Genomic DNA, 11,259 nt, shown 5'->3' on the forward strand with positions numbered 1-11,259 from the left:
TCAGCTTGGACACATGCTTTAGGATGGTAGTGGTACCTGAATGTGAACTCCAACAAAGGCAAAGCTTCTGTCTGAATATATATATAGTTTCTATATCTGATTTAGGACTCTCTATACGTGATATCTTTTGTCTTGTACCCGTACCATGGGGACAATGTGATTTACCGTAGTTTCAGCCTCCAAATGTGTCTTTTTGATGGACATTTGCATCACACAGAGAAGCCCCTGATTAGTCACAAATAAAAACTCACTGCCCTTATAATAACTGATGGAATTGTTGGATAAGTCAGGGGTTGCAAGGTTATCTGGAAAGCCTCTTGTCTTTGAGAGAATATAGTAGCATTATATAAAAACTGTTACAGAATTAAACTCCACATGGAAGAAAATTATTTTGGGCAAATGCCTTAATCCTGTATTTCTCACAGCAAGAAAAAGTTAGTATCTCTTTTAAAGATATCATTATATAATTGTAGTGATTTACAGGACATATATAGCATTTTATTATCTGAGTGACAATGATAACTGTGTTTTTAATGCAAGCATAATCAAATTATCTGAATTAAAAAAGGCTTAAATCAAGCTAGTGTCATGGTCTGAGATTTTTTTAGTTAAATAAAATAATCTATAAATATTTTCTCTAGGATTTTCTTTGTGCTCCTTTCTGTGGCTATAGCCCCTTCCACTGGGAATTTCCCAGATGGTGTCAAAGTAATGTAGAAGACCACAAGTAGAAGAATGGTCATGAGCTACTAAAGTTATAATTGAAAGAGGGTCAGACAAGAGGAGCTAGCATTTGTGCAGGACTTAGAGACAAGGCACAGCACTAACAATGAACTGCAAAGCAACGATCACGACCTTCGCACTCTTGGCAGCATTTGCCGTATTATCAATAGGTATGCAAAGTCAGATTACTTCTACAACATACTTGTTTAATTGTGCAGGTTTGCTGCATTCTTTACTACTTTAGTTTGTAAATGTACATGTTTTTCATATCTACCAATACTAAAATATTGCATTCATGTTTTGTGTAAACTTAAACTAAAATGTTTTATGGACCATTACTGTTTATTATTAAATGTATTTAAACCTTATTGAAATGCTAATACATCTGCATTTTAATGATTACTTCAGTAGGATTTCAGTTGTATAAATATCTACTGCATGTTTCCAGTTAGGTATAATACTATTTACATTAGTATTATTAATGCAGAAAGTTATTAATTACGGGATATGTAAATTGGCTGCACTGGTTATGCTGTTCTGGTTACAGTTTAGATCTACATATAAAACAGATCAATTCTGCAATGTATGAATGAAAAATCTGTACCAATAGCAATGAAACAAATAGATTCAGACTCTGGTATCTGATATTCAATGTTGATAGAATTAAACCCACTGTCTACAATTTAATATGTGCTTTTCTCATATGTAGATGTACCTACATCTAACATGCGCTGTAAGTGCATCAAATCCTTTTCTGCTTTCATTCCACCAAAAACAATGAAGAGAATTGAGAAAATCCCAAAAGGAGTGCACTGCAGCACTGTTGAAATTATGTAAGTATTGTATGCTTGTATATTTGGATTTTTTATAGTAGTATATATGCTTGTCAAAAGAATAATCAGATAAGTTATTTAAATATGTGTTCTGCTGAAAAATATCAGTGTTTGGTATTTTTTTAAGGAAGCTCTTATCTGGAGCTCTTAAATTTGTGCGTATTTTATTAAAGATGTAATATTAATCTCCCATTCATTTAATTTGTCTTCCTTTTAGAGCACATCTGAAATCAGATTTTAAAATCTGCTTGAATCCTCAAGCTAAATGGGTGAAAATGTTGATTAAAGCCTTTCGGAAAAGGTTTGTATCTTGTTTTGATTCCCTTCTTTATCATATGTGCATTAATACAATTACAAGAATAGCAATGTATGTGACAGTATGATCTTACTGAGTTACTCTAATTAATATTTAGCATTTAATAGAGCCTGACAGTTTGTATTATAGCAAAACACAAGCGGATGTAGTGACCACCCCTGATTTGCCCTTTGAACCCTTTTCGAAGACAGATTATAAGAGTAATTCCTTAGATATCCAGTTTCCAAAGGCATTAATGGTTGTTATTGTTGTGTAACAATTTCAGAGATCTGGGCAATAATAATGAACTGCAGCAACATGTCAACATCATAAATTACTCAGCTGAGAACAATGACGATTATTATACAGATAAATACCTAACAGAACTCACAGAGAAGAATTTCTAAAATAATAATAATGATGATAATAATAATGAAGTGTTAATTGTCATCTGTTTTTAAACAGTAAGAAGGAGTCAAATGGAATACTGAAGACCAGAATCTAAATGAAATTGGACGCAGCTTTTTTGTTGTTGGATGCTTTGAAAAATATCAGATTAATAATAAGCAAATTTATTTTCACACTTCTCTCTTAAAAAATAGCATGCCCTGTATTTAAGCGATCACAGCCCTTAAGCTCAGATATAACCTATCTTGCTATCCTGATATGATATATATTCCTTTAACTTTTGTTGTGTTATAATTGTGTAGGGCTGCCCTTAATTATTTAAAAACCCTAAGTGGGAATAAAAAATAAGCCAGACATTATATGTCTAAAGCCTATAGCACAGTATTATATATTTTGATATATTTACAGTTGTCCAGTAGATAGACATTTTTCAAGAATTAAAATCAATTATTCTTTCTAAATATATTTTATTTCAATTTTGTATATCACCCAAATAAAATATGTTGTATTTTCAATAAATTATGTGAAACGAAAGTGTGCAGTTTGAGGTAATTTCATAAACATGTGCACTGCTCAGATCTGAAGACAGCAATTATAAAATGCTTTATAAGACCTGATTTGACTAAATATGCTATTTTCACAGAGAGGGAGACACAGTATTTATCGTTTGTCAGTTAATAATGAAGAATAATTTGTTTTGCTTGCATTCCAGCCATGTTAGGTAAATATTCAACAAAAACAACTAAGTCATAAAAATGTAGATATTCCTTTCGGATTAATGCCCTCATTTAAATACCAATACATTTTATAAGCTGTCAGAGGGATAAGCTTATGGGAGCACAAGTTTGCACCCTGATTGTGACCTGCGGGGCAATCCTGAGTTCAGATCCCCAACAGCTTGACAAAGCTCATGCTGAGGAGGATAAATGAAAACACATGCATGTTCTGTATTTTCATTCCACAATTCCACATAACCCTTTAATAAATCATTGTTTTAGTACCACTTGACCTATGCCTTAAAAAACAGACACAAGACAAACAACATGCACCAAATTCTCTATGACCAGGAAATGTTGAGCCAAAATCTGCTGAATTATGGTCTTTGAATTCAGTAAATCCTGCAAAAACACTGGTTAAGGTTACTTCTTATTCGTGATAAAGAGAAAAATGTGGACAGATCTGAAACTTATTTTTGAATTCCAAATAAAAACTCAAAATTATTCTATAAATGTGTAAATATTTTTCAGCAACATATCAAAAGCTGGGCTTCTGTGTCAAAATCAATAACATCAATAACACTGTTAATATTTGGAAGAGACAGGAATGATGCATGTTTCCTTTTGAGTAATAGATTATTCAACAATAACCCTTACAAAATATGAAACAGCATAACAGCTACCACAAAGTTCATATCATAATATCAGCACTTTACACAACTGATTCGATATGTCCACCAGGTGGCAGACGAAGGCAAGCAAGACTCAGTTATTGGAATTCCCTCAATATCAGTAAATGAATACAGTTGAAAATGGAAAGCTAAAGAGTGTCATTTGCGCACTATTCACATTCCTGAACAGTGGGCTGCTATGATCGCATGTTCTGTATATAATGATGCTCAGCGTCACAGCAAGACACTACAATAATTTTAGGAAGGGCAAACAGGCTAAGAGGGATCATCCTTTTTGTGAATGTGAGTTGTCAGTTGGGACATTCAATAATTTAGCAATTTAATGAAAAAACTTACACATAGGAATGCCAAACACAATCTGCTTTTCCTTAATATTTTAAAATATGCTTATCTTTGATGACTCTTCTGGGTCCACTTTTTTAAACACATTTTGGATGAAAGAGCATCATTCATGTCTAAATTGATGGAGATGGAGCAAAACAGAAATTATGTCAGTGAGCATAGCAAGATGTGGAAAGTATTTCAGCTTGTATTGTCCTTCATAATGTTTTAATGGAAATGTCAAATTCTACATTAAAAATAAACTATACACTCTCGTTTTATGCAACTCACTTGCACTTTCAAGACAAAAAGTACTTTAAATTGTTTCTAAAACATTATTATTATTATTATTATTATTATTATTATTATTATTATTATTATTATTATTATTTGCAGGAATGGTTTCAAATTGGAAGTCATTCCTGTATCGAATGTTTATTGAGAACAACATTGCAGTGGGGACTTTCCGGAATTCCAAATCCATCTTTGACCAGAGGTAACAGGATTTGCAACTTGTATTTTGAAACGGAAAGTCCACATAGTAAAGAGTATAAAAGTGAAAAACAGGCAAGTTGAAGTCAGGTCTGTTTCTCTCTCATGGCTTAAACATGCACATCATAACTGTGTTTCTGCTGTGCACTGGACTTTCTTGGGTTGCATTGACTCAAGGTAGGCAATCTTTTGCTGCTTACGTCTATTGGGTTTCAAATGATTATCCCAGCAGAGGTGTTTTGGTGACAGGTTAAAAAGTGAAGAAGCATGTGCTTATCTGTAAAATATATCAGACACATTCAATTATTCACCACAGGGAGGTTAAAATCCTAATAGTTAATAGTTAATTAATGACAAGGAAGACAATGATTTCATTGATTTTTTAGAATTTGAATATTTTTTGCTTTGGAAGGAAAAACTCAAAGAATGAAAATGTGCAGTGATACAAATGTTTTATATGTAATCCTCCATAAAATCTCACCATTACAACAGTCATACATTCAGACTTGACCTGATGCACAATATACACTGCCTTTCACAGGACGAATGGCCGGCGATGCTGAACGTTGCTTGTGCCCTGGACAGCCCCTGAAGTTCTTGAAGCCCAGACTGATCAAAACTTTCGATGTTTTTTCACCAAGTCCATCTTGTGCAAATGTTGAGATCGTGTATGTATACTCAATATGTATTACTCTCCTGCACAGAAGCAGTGACATGCTATAATAAAACACAACAGATAAATGGTAATTATATTTGGAGAAGTGTAAACAACATGAACATGCTCCATATCATGCTGATATTGTGTATGCATATATGAATATGTTTTCAGTATATTCAATATTGTATTTCTCCTGGCAGTGCAACCTTAAAGAAGAGTGGCAAAAAGATATGCCTTGATCCATTTGCTAAACAAGTGAAGCAAATCCTGGCTAGTAAAAGGTATGTCCACAATATAACTTTTAAAACTTATATACATTTTCCTCATTCTGACCAGCAAAGCATGGTAGCTTTCTAATCTCAGACAGTAATGGGAAATTGAGACAATGAATGAATAAAAGAGAAATACTTTTCTGTATTTATTCTTAAGTATTAAAAGGGATAGACAGTCAAGGAAAGGCAATAGTAAAATAAAAACTATTCCCTGTGTGCATGTTTCTTTTAACATATATATTAACATATATATTAAGAGGAATGAAGAATGTTGGTTGACTATGCAGATATCTCAGATAAATATTTACTGAAGACTTTCCTACAACCATAGCATACAGTAACACTTAACAAAATGTACCAGTTTGAACAACCATTTTTTAACACCTTCAATTATATGTCATAGACTGAATATTATGGTCTTTTCGTTTTTGTTTTTCAGAAGACCAAAGAAACCGAAAAGAAAGCAAGGAAAGGGGAAGAAAGGAAGAAAACCTTGAAAGACACAATAAATGTTGTGTATCAGGTTGCTAGTTATAAAATGATTCACAAAAGTGCAACCACTGTACCACTGTAATGATGGTACCCTAATAAAAAATATAAAAAGCATGACAATTCTGTGGCTCTGTTTATTTATGTCTATGCTCTGTGGCAGATTCATGAGAATTGATGGCATGACTGTATTGTATTTACTCTCTTTTGTATTTTTTTCTCAACTCTTGTTTGTCTAAATATGGAGGCAGACCAAGAAAAAAGATTATTAAAAGGTTATTATATTATTATATCATTAGGTAACAACTTAAAAAAAGTCTGTATTGAATACATGTTTTTCTTTTAAATACATTTTCCACTTATCTGAAGGCTTATTTGCAAAGAAGATTCTGAGCCCATTAAAGCCTTCTTTATAAACGGTATATACACAATCTGGTGAGGGTGTCTCCCTGCTTAGTCAAAACTGAATCTTAAAATAAGGAAAGTAAAAGTGGTTGCATACATTCACATCTCCATAAAGAATTTCCCTCAACCCTAAGAGTGCAGGCTTATAAAAAAAGAGAAGTGTGCCGTTGAACGTCGGGGAAATCTGTGTGGAGATCTATGTTATTAAAGTGCCTACTTAGTTTAACTGATGAAGACCAATTTCATGTCCTGCACATAAGGAGATTAGGATGTCTTCTGCCAAGAAATAAAGTGACTCCCCCAACAGTGCAGTCTCTGATGTGCCAGACATCAGTGTATCACAAAAGAGATTGTTGTTATTTAGGTCTTTAAGAAGATCCCCACTGCAAAACACTATTTGATTTGATTTTAAAGCTCAATTTGTAAGACAAGAAATCTGGACCAAATCCAAATCCTGGTTTGAACAAATACTGCATTTGCAGGCTGAAAAGCTAGTACACAAAGGCATGTGTGCAATTAGCAGAAGGAAAACTAACCAAAAAAAAAAGCTGTCCTCAGATTATGGATTAGTGATAACCTATCACTGCAAGGATACTTCTGCCTGCACCATTATTAACCCAAGATGCTGTCTGAACTCCCAACATTTTCTTTTACACATATCAAGCATACATGCTTTTGCCAAACGGTCCAGGCCAGCTGGCAGGCCAGTCAGGGGCTACGTGTTCCTCGATTCCGATATACACCGATCAGCCATAACATTATGACCACCTGCCTAATATTCTGTAGGTCCCCCTATTGCCGCCAAAACAGCCCTGACCCATCGTGGCATGGACTCCACTAGACCTCTGAAGGTGTGCTGTGGTATCTGGCACCAAGACGTTAGCAGCAGATCCTTTAATTCCTGTAAGTGGCGAGGAGGGGACTCCATGGATCGGACTTGTTTGTCCAGCACATCCCACAGATGCTCGATGGGATTGAGATCTGGGGAATTTGGAGGCCAAGTCAACACTTTGAACTCGTGATTCATCAGACCAGGCCACCTTCTTCCATTGCTCCGTGGTCCAGTTCTGATGCTCACGTGCCCATTGTAGGCGCTTTCGACATTTCACATTTCATCGTGTGGATAATAAGTGACTGTTTCTTCATAAAACACAATGAAGTAATGATTAAACCATTTCTACAGACCCACAGTGTGATGAATATTGAAATCAGGGGATTCCCTGACAGCTCTGCCATGTTAGTCCTGGCACAGTTGGACTACTGTGGATGACATATAAATGGATGTGAAAGACTCACTGAGGTCATGAAGCTGGTTGAATAACAGGCAAGATGAGGAGCATTGTACTGACCCTCTGTTTCACACTCCTGTTGTCTACACTGGTTCAAGGTAATGCCAAAACAATTGGATATATCCTTGTTTTACTGGTCTAATCATTTTTATATAATGAATGGTGCTGATCAGATTTGTTTATGTATGTTGGCTTTGCTTAATCATGATTGATAATTAAGACAACCTAATATTTAGACAATGAAAATGAGTACATAACTCAACCAATCAAACCATTTGTTATATTTTATGATAAACTGTACATTGAAAACTTCAATACTGGTAGCAAAAATCTCCTGTGTTTCTCTCTCTCAGGGTTTTCAATGCTTGTGAATAAACAGTACTGCCTCTGTTCTGGAAAGGGAATTTCGCAATTCTCGTCAAGGCAAATTAAGAAGATAGACGTCTTCCCGCAATCTGCCCGATGTGGAAAGGTGGAAATAATGTAGGTATTTAACATCTTATATTAGTACTACTAATCAGTGGTGTTGACTATAATGTTCTTGCTTTTATTATAGAACTGCATATGTAAATATAGACAAGATTATCTTAAAAAAAAGAAAATCCTTTATTATTATTATTCTTCAACGATGGACTGTGACCTCCGACTCACTGTGTCCCTGTACTGCTTTAAGTGGTTATTGATATTGAATTAATTAATATTGGTTGTTTTGTTTATACTTTTTTTATTACATTTTTTGTATTGGTATACAAGAGGCCAGATCTATTTTATGTGCTTTATACAGTATATTGGAATATTTCTGTCTGTACCTCATGGCAACCCATAAATACGTTGTTTTTAATGTTTCATAACATTGCCAATACTTTTTTCTCTTCTTCTCACATCATTATTTTTTTGTGTTAACAGTGCAACTTTTAAAAACAAGAAACGCAAATGTTTAAATATTCAGTCAGAGTGGGTCCTGAAAACGCTGGAAAGGGTTTTTAAGAAAAAGTGATCAGTTTCTCTTCTAAGGTGGGTTAACAGCATTGGTAGTAGTTAAATGTATTAAATTACAATGTTTATTTATTTTTTATATTTTATAAAATTTCAAAGATTCTGGAGTATGTCATTTTATTACATTATTCTTGACAGAGTAATTACTATGAGATTGGTGTACACATTTTCTTTCTTAATTCAGATAAAGATATAAAACACCAAAAACAACATTACATTCTCTATCATATGTATTATGTAATTAAAACTAAAGCTTTAGGTGATTTCATATCTGGAAATGTAACAGAGAAACTAAGACACTGGTGGCAGTGTGGAGTAGTGGTTAGGGCTCTGGACTGTGGAGGGTTGTGGGTTCAACTCTAGGTGGAGGACACTGCTACTGTACCCTTGTGCAAGGTACCTTACCTAGATTGCTCCTGTAAATTGACCTGCTGTATAAATGGGTACAAATGTAAAAATAATGTGATATGTTGAAACAATTGTAAGTCACCCTGGATGAGGGTGTCTGCTAAGAAATTGGGTAATAAAAAATAATAATTATATTTGGAAAAAACTGAATAATTTGAACTGATTTTTTCAGGTTCAAATCAAAGGATCAAGACAACTAATCTCCAAAAATATGTATTTTTGTACCAAATATTTGAATTCCTATGCAAAACTGTATTAAACTGCACTTATAACTAAATATAACATTTGTATTTTGTTACCTGTTTTATTAATATATTACATATTCTAGTGTACTTTTAAGGAATGGACTGGAATGACAAACTGTCCTTTGAATAATGGGGAGGAACATTACACAATATGTATATATGTTTGTTTTTTAAAGACTGTATTCTGTTTTAGCTGTTGTATTCCTTTTAAAATTGTAAAGTGCTTTGCAATTATTACATGAAAGATATTGTATGAAATAAAATTGATATTCATCAAAATATTTCATTTTTGCAGCAGAAATTAAACCACACATTTAGACAATTCTTAAATTAATATTCATTTTACCCTCCATAAACATTTTCTTTCAGTAGCTGTGTTATTCAGACAATTGCCCAAAGGCAATCTAGAAATACAATGTCTTCAGGCTAGTGCCTCTTGCTGAAAGATAATGCTGCCCAAGAAACTCACTACTGCCAAATACGTTTCCTGGGTAAATGTTCTACAGAATATTGATATTGTTAACCTTGTTGTGTGGGGAATGTTTATGTCAGACCTACCCAGCAATCACAACTGAAAAGAAGCAATAGCAGAATTCTGAAATCTAGCAATTATTAATAAAAGTTTTGTTTATTGGCAGATGCCTTTATACTTAAAAAATAATAAGATAATTAAAATATAACATTACTTTAGTTGAAGTTAGAGTTAAAGCAGCCAAAAATCAGGTACCAAATACAGTTCATGATTGTATTTAGGAGTAGTTCAAGTAAGAACAGGACATGTAGTGATAGTACTGTGAGGAGTGGAGTCAGAATGCATAGTTACACTGTAAAACAAATAACAAATAAAGTAAAATGTACAGTAACTTAGTGGCAGCAGATCTGTAGCAAGAGAGAGTATAGGAACATGTATTTTGTAAATTAACATCCCAATTCTGAGGATAAGTGCACCCAATATAAAACTATGAGTAAATATGAGTAAAAATATCTTTGGGTAATTTATTTTGAAGAAAACAAATGGAGAATTTACAGCAATTCTTTACAGTATACAATAATTATTTAGCAGTAGTAGTGAGCAGATAAATGCAAGTTAAAAAGTGCATTAAAAGGTGTGCCATATTAAGAGTGCTATATTTTCCAGAAGAAAAGGGTTGAAGTCCTAAAGAGGTGTTTCTTGAGACGGCACTGGAAGGTGGTAAGGAATCTGATAGTACTAACATCTGCAGGTAGGTAGTTCTACCACTAAGACACAAGGGTGGGTAAGGAGTGGAGTATCAAGGTCATGAAGCAAAAAGTCACACTTCTAGTGTAGGAAGAGCAGATTGGTCAAGAAGGAGTGTAGGGAGAGATGAAAGACTGAAGGTTGCTGGGTACAGAGTGTTTAAGACATCAGTAGGCAAGATGTTTTTCAAGTTTTCATTAAAGTATCCACACAGTAATGTCAACAGCAGGTGCCGTCAACACAGATACCAGCCTCCATGGGTATCAGTGCAAACTGATGTAACCGGATCCCACTCGGGATTCAAACTGCGCAGTACAGGCTCTAAGCGCTGCGCACTGCAGCCGCTCCACCCACTATGCAAAAAGACAAGGTCTCTCGACGTGGGAGGTTTATCACTGTACTGATTTTACAGAGGGGTGACATCACTTTGAGCATTATACACTATGAGCCCCGTTACATTGGCAATTTCAAACGAATCATTGGTTGTTCCTCAGAATTTCCCCACCCCCTTGGATTTCCCCAGGGAATGAAACACATTAATAATATTTCACTTTGATTTTCATTAAAGCTCTAATAATGTGTCCAATTAACAATGGGAATGTGAGAACCAAAACATGACCAAATGGAAATAAAGTATCCATTGGAAAATGCCCTGTAGCAAATCAAAACAGCACAATGGGGCCAGTGTTAAAAACGCAGAACAACGAATGCCTTATCATTCCGATCAATTATCACTTTGTCCATTGTGCATTTTTTTAAGAAAGGTTAAAGAGTAAAGGTCATATATGTATTATCTGT

The 11,259-nt window shown here is 34.3% G+C and overlaps 1 protein-coding gene and 1 long non-coding RNA gene across 2 annotated transcripts; both read left to right on the forward strand.

Annotated features, from left to right (window-relative positions):
* The first annotated feature begins 4,519 nt into the window (after positions 1-4,519).
* Positions 4,520-6,016, forward strand: cxcl20 (chemokine (C-X-C motif) ligand 20). The gene is made up of 4 exons (XM_066711719.1): positions 4,520-4,657; positions 5,022-5,148; positions 5,339-5,419; positions 5,850-6,016. The coding sequence occupies exons 1-4, from the start codon at positions 4,597-4,599 to the stop codon at positions 5,905-5,907; spliced, it is 327 nt and encodes a 108-aa protein (XP_066567816.1). The 5' UTR covers positions 4,520-4,596; the 3' UTR covers positions 5,908-6,016.
* A 1,585-nt stretch (positions 6,017-7,601) lies between these two features.
* Positions 7,602-9,521, forward strand: LOC136755241 (uncharacterized). The gene is made up of 4 exons (XR_010817643.1): positions 7,602-7,691; positions 7,947-8,076; positions 8,500-8,607; positions 9,170-9,521. It is a non-coding gene; the product is annotated as an uncharacterized LOC136755241 (long non-coding RNA).
* Positions 9,522-11,259: the final 1,738 nt, after the last annotated feature.

The sequence above is a fragment of the Amia ocellicauda genome, chromosome 8 (genome assembly GCF_036373705.1).
Source record: "Amia ocellicauda isolate fAmiCal2 chromosome 8, fAmiCal2.hap1, whole genome shotgun sequence".
Taxonomy (NCBI): Eukaryota; Metazoa; Chordata; class Actinopteri; order Amiiformes; family Amiidae; genus Amia; species Amia ocellicauda.